We start from the raw sequence: 17,942 nt of genomic DNA, 5'->3' as shown, positions 1-17,942 counted from the left end.
CTTACTAGGTAGAGGAAACATATTTTTGTCCTCATTTTGCAGATAAGGATATTGAGACTTTGAGGATTTCATTGATTTGCCTAAGCCAATGTTTAAGGTCAAAGTAGTGCTTGCTATGCTAAAAGAATCAGTAAGGAACATGGACATAACTTTTTTTTTTAAAGATTTTATTTTTCCCTTTTTCTCCCCAAAGCCCCTCCGGTACATAGTTATATATTCTTCCTTGTGGGTCCTTCTAGTTATGGCATGTGGGATGCTGTCTCAGCGTGGTTTGATGAGCAGTGCCATGTCCGCCCCCAGGATTTGAACCAAGGAAACAATGGGCCGCCTGCAGCGGAGCTCCCGAACTTAACCACTCGGCCACGGGGCAAGCCCCATGGACATAACTTTTTTAACCTGTTAATATTAACTTTTATAGCGATAGATAGAATTTCCACTTGAATTGCTCATTTGAACCCAGCATCTATATGTGAGCTATTTTTCCTTCAAATGAATCTGCTTAATTGAAATTAGAGTAATATATATTTTTTTGGTGTCACAAGAGCACATTAAAAGTTTGAACAGAAAAGTATTAAAATATGTTTTACTCATTAAATAATCTTCATGCCTGTTTAGGCTGATGTCTGTTGACATTTTATAAACTGAGAATTCTCTTTTGAGAGGTGTATTTCAAATTTTTAAAAACTCAAGAAACTAAAATGAATACTTCAGTTGCTATTTTTGGTGCCCTTAATTCTGAAAACAGGTATTTTGATAAAACTAACACTTCAAGAGAATCTGAGTATGAGGTAGCTATCAAGTGATGTTTAATGAGATTTTGCTAACTGTTCTTTACATTGTTAAATGGAGACTGTTTCTCAGTTGTTTGATAAATCTCTGGTAAGATGATAAATGATATTATCATAATTTGACATTTGCTCCTAATCTTTTTGATAAACTGTGATCCCTAAAGCTCTTTGGGAGAACTTTAACTTTACTTAACAATTTGTATGTTAATAACCTTTCACCACAGTTCCTCCTCCACTACTTCCCAAAAGGTGAGGGGCTTGAAAGTATTTGTAAACTACTTTGCCCATTTCAAATTAAGTATCTACTCTGCTTTTTTTTTTTTCCTTAAGATTTTATTTTTCTCCTCAAAGCTCCCCGGTACATAGTTGTATATTTCGTTGTGGGTCCTTCTAGTTGTGGCATGTGGGACGCTGCCTCAGTGTGGTCTGATGAGCAGTGCCATGTCGGCACCCAGGATTCGAACCAACGAAACACTGGGCCGCCTGCAGTGGAGCGCGTGAACTTGACCACTGGGCCACGGCGCCAGCCCCTCTACTCTGCTTTTTACCTGGGGAAACAGCACTGCTGTAACAGGACCTTTAGGCTACTCTAAGCTTAATAACTACATTAAAAAAAAAATTTTCAGTTGGTAAATGTGCTGCTTTTTATTTTCATTTAATGTCCTCTTATTCTTGTGCCAAGGAGAAATTATTATAAACACATCTTAATTGGTTCTTATTTTGTTCTAGGTTATTCTTTTATTGTCCTGTGGAAGTCATAGATGGATACAAAATATCATATTTAATAATTACTCTAGTCTCTCTTCTAATGATTTTGCTTCTAAAAGGCCCCCCTTTTTTTTTTTCAGCCCATGAATTTTTCTTCAGCATGATTTTAACTGAAGGCTGCATTCAAGGTGAGATATGCCCTTTATTTCTCTAGCTGCAAGATGCTGTTTTCTGAATCCTCTTCTTGTCAGTTGCCCCTTTTAATGCAATTGAGCTGAGCCTCTTCTGTTTTTCATGGTGACACTTTGGTCTTTCCCAAGAGGATTCAGCTATTTCAGAGCCTATCAGGTTTTAAGTGAGTAATTTACATCATATTTTAAAATGTGTTTCAAATTGTGGTTGCTTATATTGAAATTCACGCTTCATGGAAAAATGCGCGTCAGTGCAACACTTGACAGCAGCCACGTATACAAAACTACACAGTTCTTGGGTTTAGGTAATAGTGTGCTGGCCGTCTGACATTCCTCGCATGATAATTGTTACAGAGAAATGGCCAAATGTAAAAAGGCCAATCCTACATCTGAATATAGGTTGATTTGCTTTTTACTTCAACTGAGGAATCAATTTCACAATACTTTTTGTTCTTGAAAAAACTACTCGGAGCTTTGCTGTCTGTGGAACAAAAGAATTTAATCATGCACAGGTAACGCCAGGTGTTAGTGCCATTGTTTATGGTGAGCATATTTTCCAACTCAAAATAGCATAGTTTGATGATAAGTTGGCTTTTTTAAGGAAACAGTGAATGAGACCACACATTTAAGATCTTCTCTGTACCTGACGCACCACACCTCTGGTATTTTACTTCTGAAGATAAAATATGGAAAGGAAAGTTGAGTTGCTGACCATTCTAAACAATTCAATTTTTCTGGACTCAGTCGCCTTAACTTTGTCGGGTTTTCCGGGGGTTCTGTAAAAAAAAAGTTCCACTGTAGGCTTTAAAAGCCCTTAGTCCTGGAAAGGCTGGAGGTCTAATCCCTTCCTCTACGCAAATGTTAATTTATAGCAAATCCTCTGAGGAGAACAGTATTAGACATGAAACCCTCCCATCTCGGTCCTATTCCTGCTATACCGTAACGATCAGCAAGATCCTGCATAAAATAAAGTTGCTTAACGTTACAAGCTAATGACCCTTGGGAGGGATGGGTCTCTGAAGCCGTCACTGCTTAGCTGGGCGGCGAGAAGGGCGGCCTCTGACACTTTCCCAAGCAGGCGGGGATCCAAGTGCCCGGAAACGGCCGGGAGCTGGCCGAAGGGGGAGCAGGGGAGGAGGTCCCGGCTTCTAGGAGGGAGGCCTCGGCAGCCGCTTTGACACGCAGCCGTGTCAAGACCAACCCTCTTTCTCTCTTTTCTCCTGCCAGGCCAGCACCCAGGACCCCGGCTCCGGCGGCTGGAGGCCGTGCCTGCCTCTGCACGCTCGGCGCCCGGGGCTTGACTGAGCGCCCGCCCCGCGGCCGGCTCCCCGTGAGGCTGCGCGCCTGCGCACCGTGACCGAGCGCGCGAGCGTTCCTCCCCGGCCCCGCGTTCCTCCGTCCTCCGCGCGCCTGCGCGCCGGCTGGGAGGAACTCGGCGTCTCGGCCCCGGCGGGCGGGCGGACGCGCGCGCGCCCGCGGCGAGGGAGGCGGGCCGCGCGCGCCGGTGGGAAGCGTTCGGCTGCCACAGCGCCAGCTCAGTCGTAGTCGCTGCCGCCCAGGTCCCGCTCGCCCCTCCTCCCCGCTCCCCCGCCCGCCGCCGCCCGGGCGCATGCGCCGCCGGAGCGCGAGGGTCGGCTTCGGGTGTGTGGTGGCGGCAGAGCCGAGCTGCGAGTCCCGAGAGTCAGAACCTGGGGGAGAGGGATGGTCTCTGCACGGGGGGGAGCCGGAGGAGCCGCCGCCGCTGCCGACGCCACCGCCGCAGCCGCCGCCGCCGCCGCCTCGGCGCCCGCCTCCCGGTGCTGACGGGCTCGTACGAAGCCGGCGAGGGGGAGCCCGCACTAGCGGTCGCCGGCGCGCCGCCCAGCATGGTCCGGGAAACCAGGCACCTCTGGGTGGGCAACTTACCGGAGAATGTGCGGGAAGAGAAGATCATCGAGCATTTCAAACGGTGAGTGACACGAGACCCGGCCGCGCTCTCCTCGGGCGCCGCTGCCCGCCCCGGCCCGTTGCCGGCCCCTCCCCGTGCGCTGGACTGGTGCGGGGACCCGGGCCAGCCCCGCGGGCGGGTGCGGAGAGCGCGGGCTGCCCGCCGCCCTCGGTCCGCGTCGCGGCGCCCGGCCTCAGCGGAGCGGGTCCGGCCGCCCTCGCCCTTCCCGGGGAGGAGGCGGCTGCGGCTCGGTCTCCGCGAAGCCAGCGCCGGGAGGGTGCCTCACGCCGGCGCGGCAGCCGCGGGGTCGCGTCCTTGCGCGACACGCCGGACCGAGCGGCGGCGGCCGGGACCCGACCCCGACCCCTACCCCGCCCCGCGGCCGCTCCGGAGTCCGCTCCTCGCCCGGCGGACGCGTGGAGATGTCTCGGCTAGAGAGGGGTTGGTGCGGAAGGGGAGGCTGTACACAAGCAGCGGTCCCGGTAGGTGCTGGGGGGACGTCCCGGAGCGGGGAGGACGCCGCTGGGTTCCAGGGAGCCCTCACGGAAGGCTCCCAGCCTAGACGCTGGAGGGAAACGGCCAGCGCTCGGTTTTTGCTTTTTTCCTCGTTTTGCGCGGTCGGGTAGAGGATGGTGTCTGAAACAAGGCGGTGCGCCCGTTCGCGCTGCCTGGCCTTCCCGCGGCCCCCGCGCCGGGGCGGAGGACCCTGCGGACCCTGCGACGTGCGGCGGCCCTCCCGCAGCGGCCCGCGCCGCGCCTCCCTCCCGCCCGGCGCTCTGCCGTCGGCGCGGAGACGGGCGAGGCTTTTCGGGGTGGAAGATGTCGCTTTCTAAAAAACTTCCCCAACATTTTTTGTGTAAGAACTACAGGAATAAGTGTCGTTCTTGATACATCTTACTCAGCGCCCGCGTTCTCTGCGAAATGTCAGCGCTACAACTGAGCGTGTGCTCGGCATAAATCTGAAAAGGACGAGTGACTTGGCCTGGTGCAGATTGAGGGGGACTGTAGCACATCCATGACTGTCCTCGAAAATCACTGTTTCCCCCGACGTTCAGGACCCTGCGCGGGTTTCAGTGTGGTTTATTCTGGGTTCCTCTGCCTGTCCAGTGAGGGAAGGGAATTAGGGAGCGCCCTCATTAGTGAGTCACCATGGGAAAAGTCGATTGCGTCGCTCGCCGGGAGCAGCTCGGATGAGGAAATGGAAGCGGCGGAGCTCCGCTCTGGCTTCCAAATGGAGGATCCTCGCCTGTCGGAGGCTGCTGTTCCTGGGCATTAAATCTTCGCCGCTGGAGCGCGCGTCTGCGCGTGTCCGCGTGTGAAAGGAGCCGGGAATAGCGAGGCCATTCATAACCTGCTACCGCCGTCCGCGGCGGGGCTGGGGGAGGCGCGCTTCCAGGGACTCTCCCGGTGTTTACTACGTCGCGCTGCGGAACCAGGCGGGGGGAAGGCCGGCGAGAGCCCGTCTCTGCCTCCTGTGAGAGGCGAGGGCTCGGGCTCGGCTGGGAAGCAGATGGGAACTCTTTCTCCCTGGCGCTGCTGCACGCCTCCTTCCCCCAATATCTTCAGTGTTTTGGTGGAAAATCACGTAGGTGCAGATTATTGGAGTGGAAAAGCCAGTTAGCTGTGCTCACTTTTATCTCCCTGTGGATTTTCTCTGGAGGGCTCCGCCTGGGAAATTCGTGTGCGCCGACGTGCAAACACGTGCATTGCAGCATTCGCTTTGCTCCTCGGTGTTCTGTGGCCAGACGTGTCATTTTGTATTAGGCAGATTCCGGAGACTTTGCATGCCTATCGCGGCGAGTGTGATCCCTCTGCCAGATGAAGGGTTGGGGGAGGAAACGAGGAAATCATCCAAGGGAGTTTGGGAAGGTTTTTAAGTGGATGGTGCTGCGGTCCGGCTTGTGTGAATGACTTTCTAAAATGGCGGCCAGGACCCACTTTATGTGGGAATCAGCAGAGCAGATCTCAGAATGCACGGAGGGAGGAGGGGGCGGAGGAGGCGAGCCGCCGAGGGAAGCGGCGGGCTGGAGGAGCGCTGCCGTGTTGAAGAGGGCTTAGTTGGCACGTTGCTCGCCACTGCGTTCAAAGGAGTGTCTTACCTATCGCAGAGCAAAAGCAGATGCGACTGATAAAAGATTATTTTAAAACTAAACAGACTGTGTCCTTGAAACTGTTTTAGTTTAAAAACGACTTAAAATTTAAACAAATTTATTTAGGTCTTTGAATAGGTCGTGCATTCATATGGGTTTAAAAAGTGTAAAAGGTTTTCGGAGAAAAATCTCTCTTTCACCCCTGACCCTGGGATTCCCAGTTCCCATCCTCCCCTTCCCACCCTCATCCCTCAAAAGGTAAGCTCTATTTCTAGTCTCTTGTTTACCCTTCAACGTGTACAAGAAATGTTCTTGCTGATCCAGCTGTGGAGCTAAATGTACCTTGTTTGGAGGAATTCAAGGCCTTTATCCTTGTTGTAGAGAACGTTTTGGAAAATGTGTGATTGCTACCGGGAGGGGAACTAAATCTGGATAATTTAATTGAAAGGGATAAAAGGGTAATTGTACCAGAATAATAGCCCTGCAAGAAAATTTGAGGATATTCACTTCTGGTGTCTTCTAGAGATCAGAATGAGAAAAACCGTGCAGTACGTGTGTTACAACTGAGGTTAAAGTGCTTGCATTTACCCTTTTCCCTAGCCGATTACAACATTAACTAATAACTGTTTTACAGGATTAAGAGGTGTAGCTGGGAATACATTACATAAAACGTTTTCAAAATGAATATTCCTGTAACAGTGATTACGCTTTGTTGTAAGTGTTTGGGTTTTAAAAAAAAGATTAAACCAAATGGCTTTGGGAGCAGGGTGTTTAGGGGCATTTGGCAGGGCGGGGAGGAAAGAGAGCCAGAGCCAATTCTTTGTTTGTTTATATTTCGATCAGTTTTTGGTATAAAATAGATTGAAGGAAGGATGCTGATTTGGCTTTTTTCCCTCCGTGCCGAAGAAAGACCAAACCTTTAAAACGTAAGCAGAGCAGTTTCAAAATTTGGCTTTCCCTTATTTCAATAAGAATACATCTATTGTGTTCATTATTTTTACAGCTTTCAGTATGCTAGTTGAAAAAAATTAAATGAAGATGATTTCTGAATCAGATTTTAGTTAACAAAGGTTCATTGCAGGGACTGCATTTGCACAATAGAGAAAGTCCTTTCCTTTGTATGTTAGCTGGGTTGAAGGGGGAAGGGAGGAGTAATACAACAATTGGTTGCTGTCTTTTAGTTGTAAGGAGAGAGGTGTGTGCAAAGGCGACTCCCTGAATTAGAATGAGCAAATAAATAGAACCTTTTAAAGGATATGAAAGTCTATATCATTTTCAGGTTTTAAGTAAATCACATATTCAAGTTCTTCCCAACCATCCCTCAGTTTTAGAGAATAGGTTAAAAATGCTGAGGTTGAGCAAGGTAGCAGCTCATGTAAAAATTTTGTCAAAGGATGAGACCCAATTAAAGATGTATTTTGTATTTGCTAATTTTGAATGTCTTATCACGATGTTTTTCCTGAGTTTAAATAGCTGGAATATACATTGTATGTTACATGTATTTGGATATCTGTACTTCTGGGACACAATATAAAATATTATGGAAGAATTCCTTGTCAGTACAGATTCCATAACTAGAGATATTTTTAGACTTAAGCAAATTTGACTCAGGTAGCCTACGTTACTGCTACATCTTTCTTCTTTTGAGCCTAGCCAGTTTCTATGTGGAAACACCTCTGGTTTTGAATATTGTCATTTTGGATATCTATTTTCATGATAGGCTTCTGCACATTTTAGAAATAAAATTAAGAAATTTCAGAGTATCTTGAGAAATAACGTTAAAAAGTTAATACAGAACACTTAATATGTTGTGTTTTATTTCCTGAGTAGAATGCCTCTGGCAGATTGGAAGAAAACTTAGGGCTCAGTGCCAGGAAAAATGATGGCATTTGACTTGTGTAGAGGACATCTTTTCCCAACTACCTTTCTTGTGGACTCTTGATTGCTCAGGCATTGGGTGGTTTGTTATATTTATGAAGATATTTTTGGCTTGATTTATGAGACATTTTTAATCCTGTGAGCACTGATGCTTTGGGAAGATTTATATAGAAGTTATAAAGATAGTGGTAATGTGAAAGTTTTTCCAAATAGTCATTCAAGTCTTACTTTCTCCTTAGTTTGAAATTTTGCTTAACTTTTAAAAGATATTTGAATGTTGTGAAAACCAGCATAACAATTGGAGACTATATATTTCTCTGCTTTTACTTTTAAGAATCTGTAGCGTTTGAGCTGTAGTTAACTAGTCCACAGTATTTAAACATTCTAGTCTTGGGGCCAGCCTGGCGGCATAGGGGTTAAGTTCACGCACTCTGCTATGTGGCCTGGGGTTTGGACCTGGGGCATGGACCTACACACTGCTCATCAAGCCATGCTGTGGCGGTGTCCAACATACAAAATAGAGGAAGATTGCTACAGATGTTAGCTCAGGGCCAGTCTTCCTCAGCAAAAAACAAACAAAACAAAACAGACAAACATTGTAGTCTGAAAATACCTTGAGTGTATATATTCATTAAAATTGGCTTTCTGAATTTCATTATTGGACGATTTGAAAAAAATATTGTTCAGCACCTTGAAACAGATATACATTAACTGGTTGAACAAGGAGACTAAATAAAGTAACATTTTTCTGTAGTTAAATTTCTAACCTATACTCTTTGTTTTCATTATTTATTATTATTACTTACCTTACAGCTACTCATATTTTGAATGAAAGCATAATCTATTGTGGAAACATGATGTTTAATCATTTTATTAGAAACCATCTAATTTTTGTTTGCTGTCTAGTTGGCTTTTAGTGTGTGGAAATATGCTTTGCAGTGAAATTATATCTTGATATAATTTTACAGTATTGTAATATTCAGATTTTTCCCTGTACATGTGTCTATGTCTGCCAAGTTGAAAATTATAAACATCTTAAAAATCTACAATGGAATGTCTCTATAAAACTTTAACTTAAATTTTGTGAATTCTTGGATTTAATTACTTAGGATTTTATTTTGAGTATAGAGATGAATTGACGTCTAGCATATTTAAAGATTTTTATTATATAATATAAGGAACTGCTTCAATTCCTACAGTTAGGGAATATTTGTGGGAAAATTCAAGTGGGAAATACTTATTATTACTTGTCCTGTATACATGGTGCTAGATTTTTAGGCCAGCATTAAACTCTAGGGGTATGTATATGTCCTTGTGTCTATGTATTAGATACTGAGTTTGGATTACTTGAGAACATTGACAAATGAAATGATCATTTTCTGATTATACCTTGTATTGACTTTGTTACATTCCTATCACGTTTACACACAGTATATGTACTTTGGCATTTAATACATTTATAGTTTCTTTGATTCTTAAAATTGAGTCAGTGATTTCTTTAACCTTCATCTCATCATTTTATTCCTTTGATTTAAAAACTAAGACATCTGTATTCTTATTAAGAATATTCTGTACTTTACAAGACTACATTTGGCATATAGTGATTGTCTTTTATAAATCAATAAATTGGTAGGTGGTAGTTTTTTTGTCTCAGCCATAAATCTTTAAAAACTATACTGTCTGCAGTCAAGTCTCTTGCATTCAAGATTATTTAAATCACTTTGGATTGAAAGAAAGAAGATTTTAAAAGTTTATTACTTAATTAAACTAAAAGGATGTTAGAATATTCAATGAAAACTATTACCATTTAGACCAGAGTTTAGGAGGAGGTACTTAAACTGGTATAGGAAGCTATATCTTTATTTTCATTAACCTCTTGCCAGAATTTAGTAATTATAAGATTGTAGTATCGTGGTAGTATCAAGATAGTAGTATGAATAGTATACCTCTGATTTCACTGCCAACACAGATCAGATGTATTTTCATATTTTACATTATGGTTGTTGCACATATCTCATTTATGCTCATAACAGCTTGGAAGTTACAGTAGTTATTAAACCTGCTGCTAGATACTTTTATTTAATGCATTAATAAAGACACATATATATTACCATATATTATCATACGGTTGATGTGTGTTGCAGATGTTTTTAAAATTCTACCTTGGAGAATTGAGCATACACAAAAGTAGAAAAATAGTAAATGAATCTGATGTACCCATCATTCAGCCCCAACAACCATCACCCATGACCTGTCCTGCCTTATGAGGAAAAATAAAGCAAAGAAGGAGATAGAGAGTATTGGGGGTGGGGGTGATGAGGAAGGCCTCTTTGAAAAGATGGCATTTGATGTACCAGAATGAAGGCCTGTCCACACCTAGATCCACTTCTCTCTTTCTTGTCTTACTTTTTTCATTTAAAATTTATTTTGAAATAGTTCAGGAACAGTCCAAAGAATTCCAACATCCCCTTCACCCCAATTCCCCAGTTGTTAACATTTTACCACATTTTCTCTGTTACCCTCTCTTGTCTTTTTGTGGCGCGGTATCGTATCACCCCTAAGTGCTCTAGTGTATACCTCCCCAAAGGACGCTCTCTTGCATTGCACCATATAGTCTTCCCAGGTAGGAAATCAGCATTGGTTCAACACTACTGCCCAATCCATAGCGCTCATTCAAGTGATGCCAGCCATCCCAACAAGGTCTCTTTTTCCTTTTTGGTCTAGGGTCCTATCCAGTACCACGTGTTACCTTTGGTTGTCATGTCTCATCAGTCTGGACAGTTTTTCAGTCTTATTCTAATTCTCATGTACCTGATAGTATTAAAGAGCATAGGTCTTTCATTCTTGAGGATGACTCTCCACCTGGGTCTGTTCAGTATTACTTCATGACCAGATCAGGTCATGCGTTCTTGGCAGGAATGCCACAGAAGTGATTCTATGCCCTTCTCAGAGTATCATATAAGGAGGCAAAAACAGTATCGCTCCATTCCACTACTGGTGATGTTAACTTTGACCACCTAGTCAGGTTAGTGTCTTCGCCATTTTCCTTCTTCTAATATTATGCTGATAGTCTCTTCATCAGCAAGCCTACACTCACTAGCCTTAGCATCCATTCATAACTCTTGCCTCTATTATATACCGCTGTGATTGTTACCAAGTGATTGTCTATTACTACAGTTCCTTCTACATTTATTCTACTGTAGGTAAGAACTTTACATAAATACATAAAACACTCATGATTCCTATTTTTTCAATGGGTTTTAGTCCAAGACTTACTTATTTTGATACCAGATTGTCCTAGATTTGACGAGTTGGAGCTCCTTCAAACTGGCTGTTGTGTCCTTTTGATATCTCCTCCTCATTCTTTAAGCATTTTTTTATTTCTGGCACAACAGCGGCTCATCTTGTACTTTCCCTGCCCCAGTCCTGGAATCAGCCCTTTCTCCAAGAAGCCCTGGTTCCTTTTAGTGTGGGTTGGGAAACCAAGATCTGAGTACTCAGTTTGCCCATCCCTACACAGCTAAGAAGATGTGTGTTATGTGTGCACACATGTATGCGTGTATGTTTATATGTACACAATACATGTACATCTGTGTCATGTTTAAAACCTGTGGGTTCATACGTATTCTAGAACATGAGGATTCTTTCTAACATCCCCATTTCCGTGTTTGTAAATCCTCAGAAGGTGAGAAACCCCCCGTTATTCTCAGTATATTTACTTATTTGTCCAATGTTATGTTCTCAATGTAACTAATATCCCAACCATTCTGCCTCCCTGCCTCTGCCATCTCTGGGTGCGTTGCCCCTGCCGCCTCTGCATCGAATTCCCTCCCTGTCAACTACTCTCTCCTTTGGAAGCCAGCATTTAGGGAGTGGGGGTAGTGACAAGGGAAGGGAAAGAAGGTGGGACTAGGAGTGACTGCATGTTTTTGCCGTCAGTTTTTTCTCTCTTAGGAGACAACTTGTGGATGGATGAGTTACCTGCTTCTGCTGACAGTTTTAAGCAGATTTAGAGCTACCCCATTCTTAAAGTTTTAGTTTTGGTTCTATTTCTACCACTGACTTTGTGATGTGAGCTTAATCATTCTGTCAGTCTGAGCTTTATTATGTGCTGAGTCGCACAGAAGAGGGGGTAGTGAGAAGGGAGTTTATTTCTTAGGAGTAATATTAGGAATCATCATTGCTCCATTTATTTGGGTGTCAGTCACCTGTTTTCTGTAGTATCTCAGCAAAATTTTGCCCTGGCGCTGCCTCCCCCCAAACCTTGTTGACCTCAACCTTTTTTCTTTCTTTTTTTTTAATTTACTTTTTTTATTGAGCGATCATTGACATATAACATTATATTAGCTCCAGGTATAACATAATGATTTAATATTTGTATATATTATATTGCAAAATGATCACAATAAGTTTAGTTAACATTTCACCATACATAGTTACAAAAAAATTTTTCTTCTTGTCATGAGGACTTTTAAGTTTATTCTCTTAGCAACTTTCAAACGTGCAATCCAGTGTTAGTAACTATAGTCACCATGCAGTGTGTTACACCCTATAACTGACTTATTTGATAACTGCACCTTTACACCTTTTGATCCCCTGTCACCCGTTATGTCCACCCCCCACTCTGACAACCACCAATCTGTTCTCTGTATCTATGAGCTTGTTTTTCTTTTTTCTTTTAGGATCTACATATAAGTGAGATCATACAGTATTCGTCTTTTTCTGTTTGACTTACTTCACTTAGCAGAATACCTTCAAGGTCCATCCATGTTGTCTCAAATGGCAAAATTTCCTTCTTTTCTTTTTTTTTGAGGAAGATGAGCTCTGAGCTAACTACTACCAATCCTCCGCTTTTTGCCGAGGAAGACTGGCCCTGAGCTTCATCCATGCCCATCTTCCTCTACTTTATATGTGGGACGCCTCCCAGAGCATGGCTTTTGCCAAGTGGTGCCATGTCCGCATCCGGGATCTGAACCGGCAAACCCCGGGCCACCAAGAACTGGAACGTGTGCACTTAACTGCCCCGATTTCCTTCTTTTCTATGGCTGAATAATATTCCGTTGTGTGTGTGTATATATATATATATATATACACACACACACACACATACACACACACCACATCTTCTTCATCGATTCATCAATCAGTGGACACTTAGGTTGTTCCCATATCTTGGCTATTGTAAATAATGCTGCAGTAGACATGGGGATGCATATATCTTTTCGAGTTAATGTTTTCCTTTTCTTGAGATAAATTCTCAGAAGTGGAATTGCTGAATCATATGGTCATTTTGAGGAACCTCCATACTGTTTTCCATAGTGGCTACACTCAATTTTATTTCTTTTTTTCTCCTTTTACACTACTCTTGGCCCCCAACTAAGGAGTTCCTTAGTGAATTAAGACCCCTTATTCCTTGGCACAAGCTCCAGAATGTTGGAGTTTGTATAATTTTGAAGTTGATTCCAGACATCTCATTTTATTCATAAATATTTCTTTTCTTTTCTTTTCTTTTTTTTGAGGAAGATTAGCCCTGAGCTAATATCTGCTGCCAATCCTCTTCTTTTTGCTGAGAAAGATGGCCCTGAGCTAATACCCGTTCCCATCTTTCTCTATTTTGTATGTGGGACGCCTGCCACAGCATGGCTTGATAAGCAGTGTGTAAGTCCACACCTGGGATCTGAACCAGCAAACCCTGGGCTGCCAAAGCAGAATATGTGAACTGCTGTACCACCAGGCTGGCTCCTATTCATAAATATTTCACTATTTCTCTCTAGAAGATAAGGACTGTTTAACAATACTGTGGTATATCCCTATTTCAAATACCCAGTCAGTATTCAAGTTTGTGTACTTGTTTTCTTTCTTTCTTTGTTTTGGTGAGGAAGATTGGCTCTGAGCTGACATCTGTTGCCAATCTTCCTCTTTTTGCTTGAGAAAATCTTTTACTGAACTAACATCTGTGCCATTCTTCCTGTATTTGCTTGAGAAAGACTGTTGCTGAGCTAACGTCTGTGCCAGTCTTCCTCCACTTGTATGTGGGACACTGCCACAGCGTGGCTTGATGAGCGGTGTGTAGGTCTGCGCCCACAATCCTAACCTGTGAACCCTGGGCCACCAAAGCAGTGTGTGAACTTAACCACTACACCACTGGGCCAGCCCTGTAGTTGTTTTAAGAATCTTTTTTTAACTCAGGCTCTAAATATGTACATAAATTGTGATTGATGATATATATATATATTTTTTTAAATTAGGTACAATTTGCATATAATGTACCTCTTTTCGGTATAGAATTTGTTGAATTTTGAAAAATGTAGGTGTCCTCTTAATCACCACCACCACAGTCAAGATACCACACTTTGTTTATTTACTTATCGATGGACATTTGGACTATTTAAGTTTTTAAAATTTTTTTTAAAGATTTTATTTTTCCTTTTTCTCCCAAAGCCCCCCGGTACATAGGCGTGTATTTTTAGTTATGTGTCTTTCTAGTTGTGTCACGTGGGATGCCACCTCAGCCTGGCCTGACAAGCGGTGCCGTGTCCGCCCCCAGGATTCAAACTGGCGAAACCCTGGGCCATCAAAGCAGAGCATGTGAACTTAACCACTCAGCCATGGGGCCAGCACCTATTTAAGTCTTTTTTAATCTATCGGTTTAATCTTTCTCTCTCCTTCAACTTAATTTGTTGGAAATTAGGTTGATTGTTCTGTAGAGTTTCTCACAGTGTGCATTTTCCTGATTACATTCTTGTCCTGTGGTATACATGTGGTTAACATGGCTTTTGTCCTCTGTGTTTCCTGTATGTTCATATGTGGACCTGTTCTTAGATATTTTGATTATTATATTTCAATACGATTGGTTTTCTTTGTAATTTTGTAGATTTTATTTTATTGACTTACTAGTATTATTGTGAGAAAGGGTTTATATAGATTTCACCAGACTCAAAGCAGCCCTTGGCAAACCATTGGTTTAGACACACTATTAAGAGTAGAATGCTAGCAGCATATGTAAGTATTAATTTTAGCTTTGATATAAAAAGGTTGAGGTGACAAAGTTAAAATCACCAAAAAACTTTGACTAGAAAACGAAACGATAGTGTCCTATGAATAGCTTGATTCTTTTCCCACCTTTTTTTCATATTGTACACTTAATAACTAGAACTGCTGTTTTATTGTGGAGATTTTTTTCTGTTTTTACATTACCCCTCCCCAGTTTTATCCTAGAAATCATGGAATGTTTAGATTTTTAAAGTTGTTCCTTTTAGTCAGCTTGAATTCTTTCAATGAAATAAATTTCAGGCACATCCATAGTTAGAATTAAATACCATAATAGATACTGACTTCTATTAGATAGGTGGGCTCAGCTTTAATCAAAGAAAACAAAGATTGCAAAAATCTCAAGTTGCTAGAGAGCTCCTAAAATTCAGTTAGTATGTGATGCTATGTATAAAGTAAGACACTTGAACTCTTCAGTAACACATTTATTATCTAAAGTGGGCACATTTGATTTTGCCCATAGGAGCTGGCCCTGTGGCCAAGTGGTTAAGTTTGCCTGCTCCGCTTTGGCAGCTCTGGGTTTCGCTGGTTTGGATCCTGAGCACGGTGCTGCTCATCAGGCCATGCTGAGGCAGCGTCCCTAGAAGGACCCACAACTAGAATATACAACTACGTCCTGGGGAACTTTGGGAGAAGAAGAAGAAGAAGAAAAAAAAAGATTGGCAACAGATTTTAGCTCAGGTGCCAGTCTTAAAAAAAATTTCTCCTGTAAATTGAGTGGGTTGGATTATAAGATTTCTAAGGTCTTTTCAGTTTAAGAAATCTTGTTATAGCTGTCATTCTTCATAACACATAAAGGTCACTGGAATGCTATGATGATATGAAAAGTATGTATGTTAATGGTCAGTTGGATTATAAAAGAGTTTAATACCTGGAAGTACTGTGTAGCCATCATACAAAACATTGATGTATCAGGTACTTTGCAATGCATCATCGTGCTAACCAGTTATGATCAATCAAAAATAGCCTTCCTGGGTCAAGACTTAAGTGGTATATGAAAACTTTCAAATAGTTTTAAATTACATTACAGTTAAATTTTTTTTCCTTCCTTCCTCCCTTTCTTTCTTTCTTTTTTATTTTTGGTGAGGAAGATTGGCCCTGAGCTGTCTGTTGCCAGTCTTCCTCTTTTTGCTTGAGGAAGATTGTCACTGAGCTAATATCGGTTTCAATCTTCCTCTATTTTGTATGTGGGGACACCACCACAGCGTGGCTTGATGAGTGATGTGTGGATTTGTGCCTGGGATCCGGACCCGTGAACCCCAGGCTGCCAAAGTGGAGTGCATGAACTTCACCACCACACCTCCAGCCCGGCCCCTGCAGTTAGTTTTTTAAAATGGTGTATGTACTTCCTTACACTAATCTAAGGTATATAAGTATTTCTTGTCATTTTCACCTCTCTTTTTCTTATGAAGTAGGTAACCCTTTCCACAATGGTTTTTGATAGAGATCATTCCTTTTTGGTGTAAATTTGCTTTGTCATTCTAAAAGTGGATGTATAAAAGGAACTTACATCACAGCTTTGGGTCTTACAGGGTTATGACATTTCATTTCCTTTGTGTCGATTTTATTGGAAATTTGTTTTTAAAACATTTTTCTGAGAGGATTCATCCTAAAAGGCTTTTTGTTTGTAGAAAAAGCTTTTTTGTTCTAGAGATTATAATTAGATTAAAATATTGACTGGGGAAGTTTGCATATTTAATAAGTTTAAGGTATAATTGACATAGAGACTAGTGACTTATTTTTTAATTTCATGGTGTTAATTTCATGCCAGAGTTCTTTGTTGGGAAGCATGTTTACTTAAAAGTTTATAAAACATTGGGATTGAATAGAAAAATCCAAACATCTTTTAAGATTGAAGAGTGTTAAAGAAGAACCTATTTCCTTAATCTGGAAGTAGAGGCAGTTTTCAAAGATTTTACAAAAATACTCATTGTGGTCTATGAAAAGAATATGGAATTTATATTTATTACAGGTAGGTGGGATCACATTTTTCTCTTGATTCTGTTCTGTCTAAAAAACCGTATATTACGAAATAAGGATAAAAGTCACTAGTCAGGCCGGCCCAGTGGTGCAGCGGTTAAGTTCCCATGTTCCGCTTCTCGGCAGCCCCCGGGTTCACAGGTTCGGATCCCGGGTGCAGACATGGCGCCACTTGGCAAAAGCCATGCTGTGGTAGGCGTCCCACATATGAAGTAGAGGAAGATGTGCACGGATGTTAGCTCAGGGCCAGTCTTCCTTAGCAAAAAGAGGAGGATTGGCAGTAGTTAGCTCAGGGCTAATCTTCAAAAAAATAAAAAAAGTCACTGGTCAAGTGAAATATTAGAAGTACTCATGAATTTCCCAAAGTAATTTTTTAAATCATAATTTTACTAAGTCATAAAGTTGGAAGTTAATTTTCTCTCAGCAATGGTACAGTAAATAATAGTCCTGTTAAGCAAGGTAGGAAGAGGCCTTTGCATTCACACCAGGGACTCTTGATGTGGACTTTTGCTAATTTATTTTTTAGTCTCTTGGCTTCTGCTACTTCAACTTTGTTGTCTCCAGCCTTTGCTTTTTTTTTTTTTTTGAGGAAGATTAGCCCTAAGCTTACATCTGCCAATCCTCCTCTTTTTGCTGAGGAAGACTGGCCCTGAGCTCACATCTGTGCCCATCTTCCTCTACTTTATATGTGGGATGCCTACCACAGCATGGCTTGCCAAGTGGTGCCATGTCCGCACCCGGGATCTGAACCGGTGACCCCTGGGCCACCGAGAAGTGGAACGTGTGAACTTAACCACTGTGCTACTGGGCCAGCCCCCCAGCCTTTGCTTTTTGATCAGCTTGCCTTGCTCCTGTTTTCTTCATCTAACTGCTTTATTTATTGCCGTTACTTTAAGAAATAGTTAATCATGCTCATTTGCATTCTATTTACAATTATACTTGAGCTTTACCCAGAAAAATACTATGTAAATCAGACACATTTATGAAATTATTCATGAATTATTATGAAAATAAAGGTCCAAACATTAACTTAGTGGTTATCATGAATATCTATATTCCTGCAGACTTCTCCCTCCTGTTCTCTTGAGAAGTACATTATGAATTCTTTCTAAGATTGTATAAAAGATTCGGCTTTCAATTTGATTTAACCAGTAGGATCTAAAGATTATAGAATCTTTGAAATTTTTCTCCTCATAGTGGGATAATCTTTTAGAAATTGACATATCAGTTGAACACTATCCTTTTGTTAAAAATTAATTTTACTTAGTAAATAGATTCTCATTAGATTGGTATAAAATAATGCACGTATATATATTTTTTTTCCTGAAGT

The 17,942-nt window shown here is 42.2% G+C and overlaps 1 protein-coding gene across 8 annotated transcripts in view; it reads left to right on the top strand.

The window, feature by feature from the left end:
• The first annotated feature begins 1,641 nt into the window (after positions 1–1,641).
• Positions 1,642–17,942, top strand: part of SPEN (spen family transcriptional repressor) — an 80,819-nt gene continuing 64,518 nt past the window's right edge. The window contains exon 1 of one of the 8 annotated variants that reach the window (XM_044769761.2): positions 1,642–1,684. Coding sequence is in view for 2 of the 8 variants with exons in the window: in XM_044769758.2 (XP_044625693.2) it covers positions 3,553–3,635 (83 nt within the window). In the remaining 6 variants the exon portion in view is untranslated. Of the gene's footprint in view, positions 1,685–3,050; positions 3,636–3,745; positions 4,097–4,755; positions 5,200–17,942 lie in introns of those variants that run through there. The other 7 variants (XM_044769758.2, XM_044769762.2, XM_070510976.1 and 4 more) reach the window with 7 other exon arrangements.

This window comes from Equus asinus, chromosome 5, assembly GCF_041296235.1.
Source record: "Equus asinus isolate D_3611 breed Donkey chromosome 5, EquAss-T2T_v2, whole genome shotgun sequence".
NCBI lineage: Eukaryota > Metazoa > Chordata > Mammalia > Perissodactyla > Equidae > Equus > Equus asinus.
The sequence above is the reverse complement of the archived record's forward strand: the minus strand, read 5'-3'. Positions and strand labels throughout refer to the sequence as shown.